At 55.5% G+C, this 15,934-nt stretch overlaps 1 protein-coding gene across 1 annotated transcript; it reads right to left on the bottom strand.

Annotated features, from left to right (window-relative positions):
* Positions 1-300: 300 nt before the first annotated feature.
* On the bottom strand, positions 301-6,381 carry TMPRSS5 (transmembrane serine protease 5). Its single transcript, XM_032709376.1, has 13 exons — positions 6,355-6,381; positions 5,296-5,425; positions 4,976-5,083; positions 4,600-4,722; positions 4,082-4,217; positions 3,687-3,800; positions 3,439-3,482; positions 3,130-3,301; positions 2,857-3,098; positions 1,399-1,497; positions 977-1,119; positions 481-633; positions 301-309 (listed from the first exon to the last, which is right to left on the bottom strand). The coding sequence occupies exons 1-13, from the start codon at positions 6,379-6,381 to the stop codon at positions 301-303; spliced, it is 1,500 nt and encodes a 499-aa protein (XP_032565267.1).
* Between the last annotated feature and the right edge of the window lie 9,553 nt (positions 6,382-15,934).

Genomic DNA, 15,934 nt, shown 5'->3' on the forward strand with positions numbered 1-15,934 from the left:
ATACTGAAGCAGAATCTGCCACTCAAAACTCAGCTGTTTCTTTTCTTCCCCTCCAAGTGATTCACCCAAAGGCTGAGAGTGTTGCCCTCACACTGACATCTCATAGGATCCCCTGTCCATTTACACACAGCAATCCAAAAAAAACCCCACACCTATTTTGAAAAGCACCACTTCTCCCATGTTTATTGTTCACAGAAATGTAATTTGCTATTTTCTTTAATAAACTATTTATACTGAGCACATTTGGGGTTCTGTTCAGGTTACAGTGACAGGATGAATCAGTCCCTCCTTGCCTGATTTCTAGTAGATCTAATAAATAAAAAGAAAACAGAAAGAGGAATCAGTGCTATAGAAGAGGTTGTCCCAGAGGTTCATGGGTCAAGGGGAGTGACCCAAAGAGTTCAGTGGGATGCTGGCACTGGGATTTGTCTGTGGGAGATGCAGGGCTGTAGGGCAGGCTGGGCACACACCAGGGCTTACCTGAGTGACCTGGTGAATCCAGGGCAGGAGCTGGGCCACGTTGGTGTAGACCCCGGGGTGGTTGGGCTCAGCACAGCCCTGGCCCCAGCTCACAATCCCCACCAGGCGCCATGTGGATCCATCCCAGCACACGAGGGGGCCCCCACTGTCCCCCTGGGGGCAGAGCCAGGGCTGAGGGAGCTGCTCTGCCCCCCGGGCAGGTCAGGCAGCTCACAGAATCCCAGACTGGTTTGGGTGGGAAGGGACCTTAAAGTTCATCCAGACCCACCCCTGCCATGGGCAGGGACACCCTCCACTAGTCCAGGTTACTCCAAGCCCCGTCCAGTTGGACAAACTGGACACTCCCGGGGGTGGGACATCCAAAATCGGGCAGCCTGCCTCCCCAAGGACCTCGCCAGGCTGCTGTGTGCCAGCTGGCCGTGTTCCCTCAGCCCCACAGGAGGCTGGCAGGTGGATCCATGCACCCCCCCAGCATTCCCACTGCTCCCAGCGTTACCTGGCACGCGTCCACCTGCCCACGGGGGTACCCAGCACACAACATCCTGGCAGTGAGCTCCCCTGGGTACATGCACGAGCTGTTGCACCTCCGGGTCCCGATCAGGGGCACCAGGGCCTCCTTCAGCGTCCCGGCCACCTGCGCTGGGATGGGCAAAGAGGGGCCAAGAGGGACAAACAAGGGCTGCAGGGAGCAGCAGGGGAGAGCAGGGCACTAGCTGGGGAAGGCAGAGATGGGAAATTGGGATTATTTCATGGCCACAGGAGCTGGGGGTGTGGGGTGCAGGCTGCTGGAGCAGGGGTGGGATGAGGGCAGGGGGTGCATTTGGAAGCTCACATCTGGAATGGAAGGGGCTGGATGGGCCAGCAGGGAGCAGGGGGAAAGTCTGGGGCAGTGCTGGGGGACAGGGAGGGGGAGCTCACCTTGGTCAGGGGTGGTGTAGCCCCAGCCAGAGACCCAGCACTGTGTGCCCTGGAGCAGGTCCTGGTGGGAGGGCGGCAGGCACACGGCTCGGATGGCAGCTGGGGAGAAGGGGACAGGGACAGTGCCAGGGCAGTGGGGACAGCTCTACCAGGAGCAGCCAGGGAAGGGCTGCAGAACCCTCAGCCCGACTCGGAGAGCAGATCTACCTGATGAGCCCGGAGAGCAGGTCCACCCGCTGTCCTGGGACAGCAGGTCCACCCCCTGGGTCGGAACAAGAGGTCTACCCGCCGTGATCGGCCACCAGGTCTACCCGCCGTGATCGGCCACCAGGTCTACCGGCCAGGTTCGGACACCAGGTCTACCGGCCCGGTTCGGACACCAGGTCTACCCGCCGGGCTCGGACACCAGGTCTACCGGCCCGGTTCGGACACCAGGTCTACCGGCCCTGTTCGGACACCAGGTCTACCCGCCGGGCTCGGACACCAGGTCTACCCGCCGGGCTCGAACACCAGGTCTACCCGCCGGGCTCGAACACCAGGTCTACCCGCCGGGCTCGAACACCAGGTCTACCCACCGGGTTCGGACACCAGGTCTACCGGCCCGGTTTGGACACCAGGTCTACCGGCCCGGTTCGGACACCAGGTCTACCGGCCCTGTTCGGACACCAGGTCTACCCGCCGGGCTCGAACACCAGGTCTACCCGCCGGGCTCGGACACCAGGTCTACCCGTCCGGTTCGGACACCAGGTCTACCCGCCGGTCTCCGACACCAGGTCTACCCGTCCGGTTCGGACACCAGGTCTACCCGTCCGGTTCGGACACCAGGTCTACCCGTCCGGTTCGGACACCAGGTCTACCGGCCCGGTTCGGACACCAGGTCTACCGGCCCGGTTCGGACACCAGGTCTATCCGTCCGGTTCGGACACCAGGTCTACCGGCCCGGTTCCGACACCAGGTCTACCCGTCCGGTTCCGACACCAGGTCTACCCGTCCGGTTCCGACACCAGGTCTACCCGTCCGGTTCCGACACCAGGTCTACCCGTCCGGTTCCGACACCAGGTCTACCCGTCCGGTTCCGACACCAGGTCTACCCGTCCGGTTCCGACACCAGGTCTACCTGCCCGATTCGGACACCAGGTCTACCCGCCGGCACCTCGGCGTCCGAGTCGAGGCAGCCAAAGCCATCCCCACGCGAAGATGGGACACCTCTGAGCCAGCTGAGGATCAGCTGAGGATCAAGGCCAGCCTGGATGGAGCTTTGAGCAACCTGGGAAGGTTGTCCCTGTCCATGGCAGTGGGTTGGATGAGCTTTAAAGGTCCCTTCCAACCCAAACTATTCTGTGATTCTAATTTTGTAAGAGCTGCTCTGAAGGAGCAGGTTCAGAAGAGGCTCGTTTTTGGGCAGCTTTTCATGGTGGGACAGGACAGACAACTCCACAGAAGGACACAACGACTTACCTGAGAAATTCAGGGGCACTCGCAGCTTCATGAGGGCGATGTCATAGTCGAGGCTGTTGTGGTTGTAGAGCGGGTGGGGAATGACCTCCTGGACTGGCACCCCGGCCTCCTGCCTGAGGGAGCCGTGGGTGACAATCCCTGCAAACACCCGCCAGGCAGAGCCCTGGAGCCTCCTGGAGCTGAGCAGAACACAGAACACAGAACACAGCGTGCCCTGACCCGAGGGCAGTGGGCACAGGGGGCTGGGGGCACAGCAGGGTGAGCAGGAGGGGCCTGGGGTACCTGTGCACGCAGTGAGCCGCCGTGATGATCCACTCCTGTGCCAGCACCGAGCCCCCACAGCGGTGCTGGGAGCCCTGGCACACACTGACCTGCCAGGGCCAGCGCCCAGGGGGCACATCTGCCCCCCCGACCACCCGCACGGCCCCGGGGGGCAGCCCACACTCTGCAGCAAGGGGTTAGGATGGGTTCCAGCCCCATACCCTCACACTAGAGGGTGAGGGGAGCAGTGGAACGGGAGGAAAGAAGCTGCTGGATCTGGGCAGAGATCCTGGGGACGTAGGAGAGGAGGGAATCGCTCACCTGAGCACTTGAGAGCCACGACTTGCCCCGATTCACAGCTGCTCCTGTGCAGAGAGAAACAGCAGGAATAAATCCTCCTGGGCAGGATAAACAGCAACCAAAACCCCCGGGGCACTGGGGAGCCCCAGGGTGGCTGCTGCACTTCCCAAAGGGGCTGTTTACTGCACAGCACCTGCACAGTCTGCTGTGTTCTTAAGCCTGAAATAAAAGGTTTCAGCCAACTCTGCTTCCCCCAGAGCTGCCCTCACCTGACCTGCCACAAGTCTTCCAGGCTCCCTTCCTGGTGGGGTCTGACCTGAAGGAACTGCTGCTCCTCGTTCACCCTGACATCCATCAGGTTCACTCCTTTCTGATGGGTCATTCTGCAAAAACAACGGGAATTGCCCCAGGAAGAGGATCAGGAATGTGACCCTGCCATGGGAACAAGGCTCCCGCAGTCCTGCAGCTCTGGCAGCTGGGAAGGGACCTCTGGGCAGGGAGGGGCTTCTGGAGCTGTCCTTGCAGGTCCCTGGGCCATCCCAAGTCCCAGGTTCCACCTGCTGCCCTGACAAACCCCCAGCCTTCAATCTCCTGCTTTTGCCAAGATCAGCCCCCTTAGAACGGGGCAAACAGGGGCCCAAGCAGCCGCCTCTGCTGTGCCCACCTGAGGTACCCGAGCTGCTGGCAGAGCAGGGTGCCCAGGGAGCCATTCCAGCCCTCGTGGCACACCAGGAGCCAGCCAGGATGTCCTTCCAGCTGAGCTTCCAGCAGGGAGTTCGCCGTGTTTATTCTGAAAGACACTAAAGCCATTCCATTAAAGACAACCTGTGAGTCCCCTTGGCAGTGTTCTGTGCAGGTCACACACGGCTACAGCAAGAAGAACCCACCCAAACCCCCAGAAAAAGCCATTTGAGCAACTGGAAGCTATGAGTGATCCCAGTCACTGGGTGGTCCCAGGCAAAGGAGCCCTGCAAGAGTTGCCTTTGCTGTGGGATCCCCCCATGCAACGGAGCTGCAGTTCTGGGGGGAGCAGCAGGACTTGGAAGTAAAGCAAAACAACTGCAAAATGCAGCTAGTGGGTCAGCAGGAGATCTTTGTTCTTAAAGAGTCCCTTTTCTGTTTTTCCTGGGCTTGGCAGAAGCCCTCTCCCCACCCTGTTTGGCAGCAAGCAAAGACACAAACCTGTACTGGGAGCCCCCCGGACCACGGGCTCTTCCTCTTCCCCATCACCACACGCTGGGATCGCATCCAGCTCCTGCAGAGGGGGGGACCCCTGCTCTGGGTGAGCCTCCTGCAGGTGTTTCACTGCAGGAAACAGAGAAGGGGGTGCACATGGACCCACACAGCCTGGGCAGCACCCAGGGTGCACGATATTGGGGACAATCCTGCAGTGCCACTGGAAGAGGGGAATGAGCCTCTCTAGCACCATGGCAGCAGAGCCCACACCAGCCACATCTCTCCATCCCAAGCCACAGCTGACTGACCAAGGAGCTCCCATCACACCCCCCAGTGCTGATGCCCCAAACTCGCAGCAGGGCCGTCCTGGGGACACACTGACCCAGCAGCCACGTCCCAGCCGCCGTCCCCGCCAGCAGCCCCACGACCCCGAGCAGCAGGAACAGCCTCCTGAGGGTGCAGAGAGTCCCAAAAGATGCCTCGGCAGGATCTTTAAAAGAGGGACAGAGGATCAGCGTGGTTTGTCCACCTCTCACAGCTCTCCCAAGCCCTGGTGAAGCCCCTGGGTCACTGGGCACCAGTTTTTAGGGCTCAGTGCTCTTCTCCCACAGTGCTGGGAGGACCTGAGCTAAGACCACGGATTCCGTGGGAGTTCAGGGCTCAGGACACCCTCCCCATTCCCAAAACCCACAAACAGCTCACCCACGTGTCCCAGGGAGGGCTGTGTCCCCTGTGCCCTCCTCCTTGGCTCGGCTGCCGGGCTCCCTGGGCTGTGCACGGCGTCCTCGATGCTGTTTGGGTTGTCGGGAACCCGCTCGGGTGAGTCTGGACTCTGGGGAGAGGAGCAGAGTCCAGGGAGAGGATCAGTGCCAAAGGCTGGGTGTGGTGGAAGGGGACAAAGCTCTGGAATCCCCTCTCACCATGGCAGCAGGAGCAGAGCTGTGGGAGCCGAGCACACGGATCTCCAGTGACCCAGCTCAGGTTCCCCGGTACAACGCGGTGCATGCGCAGCGGCCACGCTCCAGGGACTCCTGGTTCCAAAACCCCCCTTCTCCCACTGACAGGGCCCTCACAGGGGTGGGGGGGATCATCCAGCTGCCCCTGTCCCACCCCTCCATTCCCCTGCTCACAGAAGCTGCTCCGGCTGGGGAGCCCCAAGGGAATGCTCCCATCCCTCCCCAGCACCTCATCCAGCGGGATCAGCAGCTCTGGAGCTGCCTCAGCTCTCAAACCCGTCTCCCACCTGCTGCCCCCCTTCCCCCCCCATTACCTGCCATATGAGAAGCCCCAAGTGCTGCTGAGGGGCAGTGGCAGTGCCCAGACCTTCGGTGTGAGTGGGGGGCTGCAGTTCCAGCCAGCCCTGGTGGCTCTGAGCACCTTGAGGAACAGAACATCCTAGGCTGGGGAAAGATCAGAAAAGAGCCTGGAGCTGCTTTTATCACCCCCACATCTCCAGCCAAGTGTGTGCCAGCTGTGACACATAAAGGACAACTCTCCTGCCCACAGGCTGCATTAGGGACATGCTGGTGAGGGCTGGTGGGCCCCCGTCCCTCAAGGGGATCCTCCCCACCCCACGTGCCCAGAGATCCCAGAGAAACAGCCCCTCCTGCCCAGGTGCTGGATCTTCCCTGCAGCCTTTGCTGTAGCACACCAAGAGCAGCAAAGCTCAGGCAGCAGCTCCCAGCTCAGCTTCTGCTTTGCCACGTAATTTGTTGTTGCTGAAAGATGCCGGGGCCCCACGGGAGGGGGAGAGTTTCTAACCCGTGGCTTGGCTGCTGCCTGGGCCATGGTGGGGCAGGAGATGCTTTTCCTACCAGTGCAGAGCTCTTGGTGGAACAGAAATCCCTTGTGCTGCTGCATCTCCTCATCCTCCTCTGACCCAGGGGATGCTCCACCACAGTTGTCACGCCCAAGGTGCTGCCAGTCCCCAAAAACAAAAGGAGAATCAGACTGAAAGGGCTCTCCCATGAAAGAGGGACTTCTCTTATTCACACCCTTCTCCACCCCTGAAAGGCACAGCTGACAGCTTGTTGCTCAGGTCACCAATGAATTTTTAATGCTGTTTAATAAGGGAAACTCCTGTGAGGGTTTTGTGACCTGCAGGTTTGTGCTGTCCCCAGACAGCACCAGGTGGGTGGTGGCACAACCCCACCCTGTGCTGGGCAGTTGGGGTGAAAACGGGGGGTTTTGATGGGTTTGGATTTTTTTCTCCAGGCTCCCCCATCTCGTGTTTAGGTCAGAAAGCAACAGGCAGGGCTGCAAATACCCCCCAAGGCACAGCTTGGCTCAGCTTGAGCCTTTCCTACTCGTGCTGTGCCCAGTGGCACTGGAGCATCTCCTCAACCCGGGGAGAACTGTAGGTGGTGCTGGAGCACCAGTGGGAGAGGAGGGAACAGCAGAGGCACAGGATCCAGTCTGAGCATCATCCTCTGCTGCTCTGGGCACAGAGGAGGGGAAGGACTCACCCCGACTGCTGCTCCCAGCCCAGGACCATCCCAGCCTCAGTTCATCTCCCCTCCAAGCATCCCATGCCCCGAGGCTGCCAGGAAACCAAACCTGGCAAAAGTTAAATGAAGATGCAAAAGTTAATTGAAGATCTGAGCACATCCAGCAAAAAAAACAAAACAAAACAAAACAAAAAAACCCAAACAAAACACCTTCACTGCAACAAACCCCGGTGAGCAGGGATCAGCCCAGGCAGGGGAAAGGATAAACCAGAGCAGATTCCAAAAGGAGACACCAGGAGCAGGTGAAAAATAAAGACACATCCCCCAGCCCAAGCTGCCTCCCTGCTCTGAGTCACGCTCACTTTTCCCTTTAAAACTCATTAAAAGAAGATCAATATTTCTACCCATCCTGCTTGCCTGCAATGAGAAAACAGTGACTGAGTTGAGAGAGCTTTCCAAATTAAACACTGGCACACAGATGAAAAAGGGAGGAAGGGGGACAGCAGCAAAGCTTTTTCCTCCCAGTTTTCACCATTTTTCCATGGTTCTGCAGAAAAGTGAAGGGAAGGAGAAGCGACAGTGATGCCAGACCCTGGCAGCTGCTGAAGTGCCCGTGGTACAGGGATACCTGGCACGTTGCAGAGATGCTGTGAAGCATAAGACATTCCCTTTGTCATTTTTTTAACTTATTCCCACTGAAACGACCTCCCCTTTCCCACTGGGAGCAGCGAGCAGAGCACAGCTGAGGAGCCAGCAGCCAGATGTTGCCTCCTGCTGCCGTAACCCCGAGGTTGGCAAGGTCGTGCCTGTGCACAGCAGGGTGAGGATCTGCCCTGGGAAGGGAGGGGTTCTGGCCCTGTGCTCTAACAAGCACAAATTGTCTCCAGTTCTTCTGCTGAGATTAGCAAGAAAGGGTCAATACTTGGCACATAAAACAGCACATTCAACACCTCCCCCTGATGTTGTTCTCCAAACTCCCAATTTGAGGATTTCAAATCACCTTTAACAGCCAGTTACTGAGCTTCACCCGCTGTAATTCTCTGTTTTAGCCCGTGCTGATGGCTCCATCCTTTCCCATACAAAAGCTGAGTTCTTCCCCAGGGATATTTTACAAGATATTTAGTGACAGGACAAGGGGGAGTGGTTTCAGATTGACAGAGAGGAGGTTCAGACTGGATATAAGGAAAAAAACCTTCCCTGTGAGGGTGGGGAAGCCCTGGCACAGGTTGGCCAGAGAAACTGTGGCTGCCCCATCCCTGGAAGTGTCCAAAGCCAGGTTGGACGGGGCTTGGAGCAACCTGGGCTGGTGGAAGGTGTCCCTGCCCATGGCAGGGAGTGGGACTGGATGAGCTTTAAGGTTCCTTCCAACCCAAACCATTCCAGGATTCTCTGATGTAGCCAGAGGGACCCTGAGCCTCCAAAGTAATGTTGGGGAAAAAACAAACAAACAAACAAACAAAAAGGGAGTTTCACTTACCAGCTTTAAAGCATCTCTTGTTGCTGCTTTTGCCTCAAGGAGAGGCTTTTTAAAGCCCTCCCTGCAGTCTCTGAGTGCTCCATCCCAGCTCACAGCCCTGGGGGAGCACAGGGCAGTTGGGGTGTGAGGAGGGCTGGCAGCTCCCGGGAATGCTGACTGGATTCCTGCCTCAGGCTGCCAGGGCTCTGCTCCTGACCTGGTGCCCAGCAAGTTTTTCCTTTGAAAAACAGCCTGTTTTCCCCAGCTGTGTGCTCTGAGGGACACCAGGGTTTGGGTTCTTACACACGAGTGGGAAGTCGCAGACGACCAGCGCAGAACCCCGGGAGCCCCAAAACCCTCTGCCCTCACCCCAGAGGGGCTCCAGGAGAGCAGACCCCATAAAAGCAGCCAAGTAAACCTGGAGCAAGGCAGGATTAGCTGGAGCCAGGACAAAAGCACATTCAGTCTCGTGCTCCAGGCTGCTGAAGCAAAGGGCTCTGCAACAACTGGGGCAGCAAAGGAGAAATGGTCATTGATTCAATCCAGGAGCAGGACTTCACAGGTTCTCCTGCCTGTTCTCCCTCCTGGACCATTTCCTTCCTTACCTCATTTCTTCTTCCTTCCCTTCCTCTCCTACCTAATGAAAGTGCCTCTCCATGAGATAAGGCAGCTGCTGGAAGCCTGTAATGAGAGAAATGGCCAAAAGCAACAGCCTAAAGACCTGCCTGGTCCTGGTAGCAGCCTGCCAGATCTCATCAGGGATGATGGACCCTGGATTGTGTCTTCCCAGCAGTGATGCTGTGGTCAAAATAAAGAAACAAAATATAAAAAATGAATAATAAGCTCCCAAACAGCCTCCAGCCCCCCTACACCTCAGACAGAGGGATCTGCTGACGTGAAGGAAGGGAGTTGATGAGTTCATTTGCCTGATCGACCTCCCACTGCAGCACAGAGGCACAGGCAGAGCAGAACCCATCCACTGCCCTGCTCTAACCTCTTTCCCGAGGCAATTTGCTGTGTAATGATTATGGAGTTGAGAAGGCAATTTCAGGAAAACTAGTTTTCTCTCTAGAAGGAATTGAATAGAGGAACTATTATAACCCGATACACTAATTTATTTAAAAAGCACCACGTGAGGCAGGCAGGGCCAATTCAGAGGCAATTCTCTGCAGAGACTGTTCCAGCCTCCCCAGGCCCAGGGCAGGGCACAAGCCCTGCCTCAGACACTGCAGGACCCACAGGCTCTGGTTCCAGACAAGCAAATACCAGGACTTCCAAGGGAAAGGGTGACAATTCCCAGGTCCTGTGAAGGCACAGACCTCCCTGCCCTCCCATGTCTGTGAGGTCTCTCTTGTGACTGTCACTTCCTTCAGACACCTTGTGCTTCCCAGAGAAAAGCAGACAGGGGTGACTGTGAGTTATCTGGTGCTCGTGTGTTTGTGCTTCTCCAGAGGGCACACAGCCAGAGCAGGGCTGGGCCCTGGATCCTCATCCATCACCCCCTAAGTGCAGAATTTAGAGATGTCAGGGATAAAACTTCTTCATTGTTTGCATCATGTTCCAGCACAAAGCTGTCCCAAGGGGTTTCTCCTCGGAGACAAGGCAGAGAAGAATAATTGTTAAGGAGCAATTAATATTGTGCTCCTTCTTTCCCATTTCCAAACACAGGTCGTTCTGTCACTGCCAGCTGACTCTCTGCCCTTGCAAATGGCTGAGGACCCAAATCCCAGGAAGGGAAAAGGGAAAGGCCTCCAGGAGACTGGATGGCACTGGTTATACCCACAGCCCCTGCAGGGCAGTGCCCCTGGGGTGGCAGTGGGAGGGTTCTGGGAGCAGTTTGCCTCTGCAGATGGCACAGAGAGAGGAGCAGAGACAGGCTGTGACCCGGGCTGGCCTCACATCCCAGCCCAGACAGGCAGGCTGACGTGTGGCTGTGAGCTATGGGAGCCCCTGCCCTGTGCTGCAGCCCTGATGAAGTCACAGTGATGTCATGGTGGGGAAGGGCTGCCAGGTCCTGCCTGGGCAGCACAGCATCACCCTGTGCTGGCAGCAGGGAGCTGGACCCGCTCTGCCCAACCCCTTCCCCAGCAGAAACAAAAACACCGACAGCAAACACCCCAGCTCTGGAGTTTTCAGCCATTTCTCAGCCATGGGCTGGCCTGAGCCCACCAGGGGCAAATTCAGGTGATCCTTACCTTGGTCCTCACATTCTGCCCTGCCAGGAAGGCTGAAGAGGAAACCCAGGGATGTGTGTGAGTCCCTGCCTGCTTTCCCCCTGCAGGGAACTCTCCAGCCTGAACAAATCCAGCAGTGAGGAATCTGCCTGAGCTGCAGAGCCCTCAGCCTGCTGGCACAGAGCTGCCACCCCATCAGCTTCTCCTCTCCCCAAGGGCACGGGAGAGTCAGGGCTGTCAGAGCTGCAGTTCCAGCAGATGCTTTTCCTGAACCCCCACCCCTGTTCTGGGTATGTTTCTCCCAGGATTTCATCCCAGAACAGCCACACCAGTAAAGCAGATGCTGGCTGTGATTTCCTCCAGCAAAAGCTCTCCAACGTGGGCCTATTTGGAAAAGGAACATTCCTCAGGCTGCCCAAAGCCAGGCTGTGCCCATCCCACCCTCTGCAGCACCCACAGAGGCACCTGCAGGGCGTGGCCTTACCTGCCCCAAAATCACTCCCTGCCCTGCTCCCAGAGGGGTCACTGAAGTCCACACCAGGGGCAGCAGAATTTTCCATTTCTGGCTCTTTCTCAAGCCCAAGCAGCACACTGCCTTTGGAGAACCTTTCTGCATCGTGTGCTCCCCAGGGGACACATCCTTGGCAGGGCTTTGGGTCTATAGGGTAGAAAATCGAGTTGCAATCAAGGTCCTGCCAGAGAGTTATCCACCTGTGAAGATGTACAGGTCTCTGGGCTGCCATCAGAGCCTGCTAAACACCCGATAAAATTAACTCCGTGCACTCAGGGGGAGCCTCTGCTTTCTCTGCACAGTTAACCTGCCAACATTCCTTGGAAATCTGTCACTGTTCAGCTCAGCAGCTCCTCACTCAGCAAGAAACAGGTGTATCCAGGAGTGGGTGGATGTTCCTGCCAGCCTTGCCTGCAAGATATTCGAGTGAGAGGCTACTAAACCCAACTTCCTCCTTAGGAACAGAAATAAAGGTTTCCCCAGCCAGCAGCATCATTTTTCCTGTACTCAGTTCCTTTTTGTATCCTCAGAATTACTTTCTTCCCCTCCACAATAGGGCACAAAGTCATGGCCAGTGCTGTTAAACCAAAAGCATCTGCCTCAAGCTCACTCACACAGCCTCATTATGGGCCCTAATTAAATAATTACACATTTTCATTCACTGTAATCACAGCCCCTACTTATGTAAATAAATATGCCGACAGCAATTATAAAAGTATTAAAAGCTCTTACAAAATATAAATTCAGCTAAAGAGAAAAAAAGCACATCAGAGAGCTCCTGCCCAGGTCCAACCCAGCCCCCTGGACCAGCCTGCCTCCCCTTGCCCCCTCACACCCTGACATCTCAATTCAGACCAGGGAACCCCTTCCCACCTGGAATTCATCTGCATTTCTCCAGGCTACAAAGTGAAACACCTCTAATGCATCCAGACACAGAATTCGCCCCCCTCATGCCACATTTACCAGTGCCAGGCCCAGCAGCAATGCTCCAAGGAACAATATTCGGGGGAGTAAAACTCAAAAATAACCTTTCCTTCACCTTTCTTATTTATTCCCTCCCATAAACTCACATGAGGTTGTTACTCAGCACTTTAAAGCAGTGGCCCTGATGCCTCCCCGAAGGGAGCTCAAACAAAAAATTCCCTTTTCTCTTGCTGCTTCATTTGTTTGTGCAGCAGTTTGGCAAACACAGCCCTTCTGCAGCTCAGGAATCACCAGATTTACAAAGCTGTCCCTGCCAGCTGGGGAAGGGAAAAGAAATGGGATTTCACTCCAGAACCGCTGCAGTACCTATTTATTATCTCGGGTGCAGATCAGCCCAATTTACCCTCCTGAAACGGACTGAGCTGTTTTCCGGGAGAAAGCTCCTCTTCAGGACTCAGGGCTCTCATTAAGTGAGAGATTTGAAGGCAACAAGGACATTTCTCAACTTGACAAAACTCCCTTGGCACTGACTCCACTTCCCTGCCCTCCCCAGCTCCTGTTGCTCTTTCCTTTGCCTGTCAGACACTTCCCATCCCGATGGCTTGTGGAGGCAGAGATCAGATCCCTCTGAACTGCCCATTCCAGCGCTGGTTTCACGCCAAGGGATCTGTGCTGGGAGCCTTCCTCCTTCTCTGCCCGGCACTCCCTCACTCAGCAACAGTTTTTGGGGGAGGAAAAAGCAGGAGCCACACTTGGAGCATCACCCCTATTTCACACCCCTCAGCCCTGCACTCGTGGTCACAGCCCGGTTTACGCGGGACAGGGGAACCTTCCTTTCACTGCACAGTTAAGAAGGGAAGAGAAATCCTGTCACAGAGGTAAAAAAAAAAAAAAAAAAAAGGGCCGAGGAGCCGAACTCTGTCAGCTGGAAGCTGCTCAGTGAGCAATCGGAACTCGTGGATGGCACTAATCGCTCCCCTCCCCTCTGCCTCAGGTGCGGGGCTGCATCCAGCGGCAGCTGAGCCCCGGGCCGGGCTGGGCTGGGGTTTGTGCCGCTCAGCAGGACAGCCGGGAGAGACGGGGAGAGCGGGGATGCGGATGGAAAACATCAGCAGTGACCCGGGGTGAGCAACGAGCAACTCTCCCTTCTCTCCCTGAGTGCCCTGGTAGCAAACGTGCTCATCGGTGCCCCAGGAGTTTTTTGGGGGGACAACAGCACACATCATCTCCCGACTCCACTCAGTGCATCTTGGCTTTACCCCCACCCTTTATCTTCGTAAACGTTTTTTTTTCCCCCATCACCACAAACCCAGCGCTGATAAAAGCACGCCCTCAGCGTTTCTCCCAGCAAAGTGTAGTTCTTGTCACGGCATAGACAGCACAAGTGGGGGAAAAAATGGGCTTTTCCCTCTCTCCCCCACCCTATTTGCAAGTGGCCAATTAGCACATTTGTTTCACTGGCATCGTTTGGTAACAAAGCTTTGAGTTTAGAACTGTAAGTTCAGTCAGGATTTGAGTTCTGCCTCTGGAATCTGAGCTCCAAATTAGCCAAGACTACCTGGGGCTGACAGAAAGGACAAGAGTTTGCTTAAATACGACACAAATGACAGCGGGCAGGAGGAGGAGAGAAAATCCAGGGCTTATTGGGTGGGTTCTGGCACATCATCTTCCCTCACACCACTCCCTGATGTGCAAAGGGATCACCTCGTGCATCACCTCGTAAAATGTCTGTATTTCTACAATGGATATTGGACATTTTCCACAGATATTAGCAGTGACACCACAATTGTAATAAGAACATTAATAAATAATTCTTACATAATTACTCTGAAAAGTACTGAGCTAGGGAGGAAACCAAACACCTGTGAGCATCAACCATTTCCCTCTTTATCCCCTTTGTGTGACTCAACAAAGGAAGAATGATCCTAAATGGGAAAACGACGATCCTAAATGGGAAAACGACGATCCTAAATGGGAAAACGACGATCCTAAATGGGAAAACGACGATCCTAAATGGGAAAACGACGATCCTAAATGGGAAAACAACGATCCTAAATGGGAAAACGACGATCCTAAATGGGAGCCCTCGGGTCCTCCCGTTCTTTACTCACTGGGTTACAACACCAAGTTTTGAAAAAAGCACAACACTGGAACAACGTTGCTGTGTTTGAGCCTAAAGCTCGTTTTCTCACCCCAGAATTACAGAGAGGTGGTTTGCACACGCAAGAAAACACCATTTTTCCCAATGCCAAGGAAACTTTTGCTTCTGTCATTGCGAGATGATGAGTCAGCCCCATGTTTGCAAGGCAAGGAAGGAAAAGAAACGTTCTTTATCCACGCTTACAAATGCTTTTGGGAGCTGCTCTTTCCTGCAGCAGAGAGGCAGCTGCGCAAGGAATTTTGGACACCCCTGTCCCTCTGCCACCCGGGGAGAACCCTGGCTCTGCTCTGCAGCCAGGCAGCTCTCAGAGCCACGCTCCAGGGCTGCCCAAACTCACCACCACGTTTGTTCTCCTTCCCCTTCAGCCCAGCGGGATTTGTCAGTCGCTGTGAGATGGAGGCAGCGAACAAAGGCTTGGGATGTTTGTCATGTTGGTTTTTGTCCCCAGCACCCCGGGGAAAGGGCAGCAGCTGCTCTTGCAGGGACACTGTTACTGTCACCCTCTGAAAAAAACCACATTTCCATAAGGCCAGAGGACACAGCACACACAGCCACGGATTCCTGCCCCGAAGGGGTGGCAGGAGCCCAGTTCCCCCATGCCCAGTGACAGCAGCACAGCACATCCCTGAGGAGCAGCAGGGACTCAGCCCCCAGCACAGCACCGGTACCAGGACCCTGTGCCCCCCTAAGCCCTGCAAACACAGCCCCAGCTCCCACCTCTGCAGCACCTCCTACCCCAGGGGCTAAGGGGAGGCTCTTCCCCCTGCCCCAGCTGAGGGCCATGAGCATCCCACCAGCCTTCCCACCTGCAGGCACTTGCTGCTGGGCCAGTTTTCCCTTCAAAAGTCAAATTTGATCCGTTGTGTCCTGCCCAGCAACACCTGGTCAGGGTGGAGGGGCTCTGGCAGCGATTCACCCCCTTCACCCTGCAAAGGGAGCAATGTGACCCTCCCTGGGCAAGAGCAGGGAGGTGTTTGTAACCCACTGTGGCCTCTGCCCCTCAGCATCTCCTCAGGAACCATCTCTGGAGTGTATTTACATCCCAAACCCAAAAATCAGCTCCCCAGCTCAGAGGTCCAGCACAGCCCTGAACCCCCAAAACCCCTGCAAGGCTCCTCCCAGTAGGTTCATTACTTCCTGCTGGCAGTTGCCAAGGTGGTGATCTAATGAGTCATTAAAGACAAACACGAAACAGGAGAAAGCATTTGACTTAGCACTTCTTTCCAAAAAAATTACTGGAGCTGCAGAATTTTAAGTAGAGAGAACCGGAGCAATTTTAATAATATTAAGCTCAAATTGACAGCAAAAAGAGTGAATATAAAAGAGTAACAAAAACCCAAATATATATAAACCATAAGGCATTGTGAAAAGAATATGATTAAGCTTTCAAAGTTATACATTGGAAATTTAGACAGTGCTGGGAATGAGGGCTTTTTCTTCTCTGGTTAAGAAATATCCTCCCATACAATCAGATAACAAAGACTATAATAATTCATACAAAGGGAGCTGGTGCCTGCAGGCTTCATGGTGGCTTCCAGTTACTCTCCAGCACTTGATGGAGCAGCAGAGATGCTCCACAGCAGAGGAGATGCTGAGGGTGGGGAGTGGAGCAGCAGCTCCCAAGGGATCCCTGGGGATGGATCTGCTGCTCAGGGTCAGCTCTGCCCC

This window comes from Chiroxiphia lanceolata, chromosome 23 (assembly GCF_009829145.1).
Source record: "Chiroxiphia lanceolata isolate bChiLan1 chromosome 23, bChiLan1.pri, whole genome shotgun sequence".
Lineage (NCBI taxonomy): Eukaryota > Metazoa > Chordata > Aves > Passeriformes > Pipridae > Chiroxiphia > Chiroxiphia lanceolata.

Excerpts from the sequence above, each read along its gene's own strand:
- TMPRSS5 (XM_032709376.1), bottom strand. The coding sequence starts at position 6,381 with ATGGCCCAGGCAGCAGCCAAGCCACGG. Across the intron at positions 3,801-4,081 it reads CAGCAGCTCGGGTACCTCAG|AATGACCCATCAGAAAGGAG; the intron begins GTGGGCACAGCA and ends TTGTTTTTGCAG. Across the intron at positions 634-976 it reads GGCAGGTGGACGCGTGCCAG|GGGGACAGTGGGGGCCCCCT; the intron begins GTAACGCTGGGA and ends CTCTGCCCCCAG.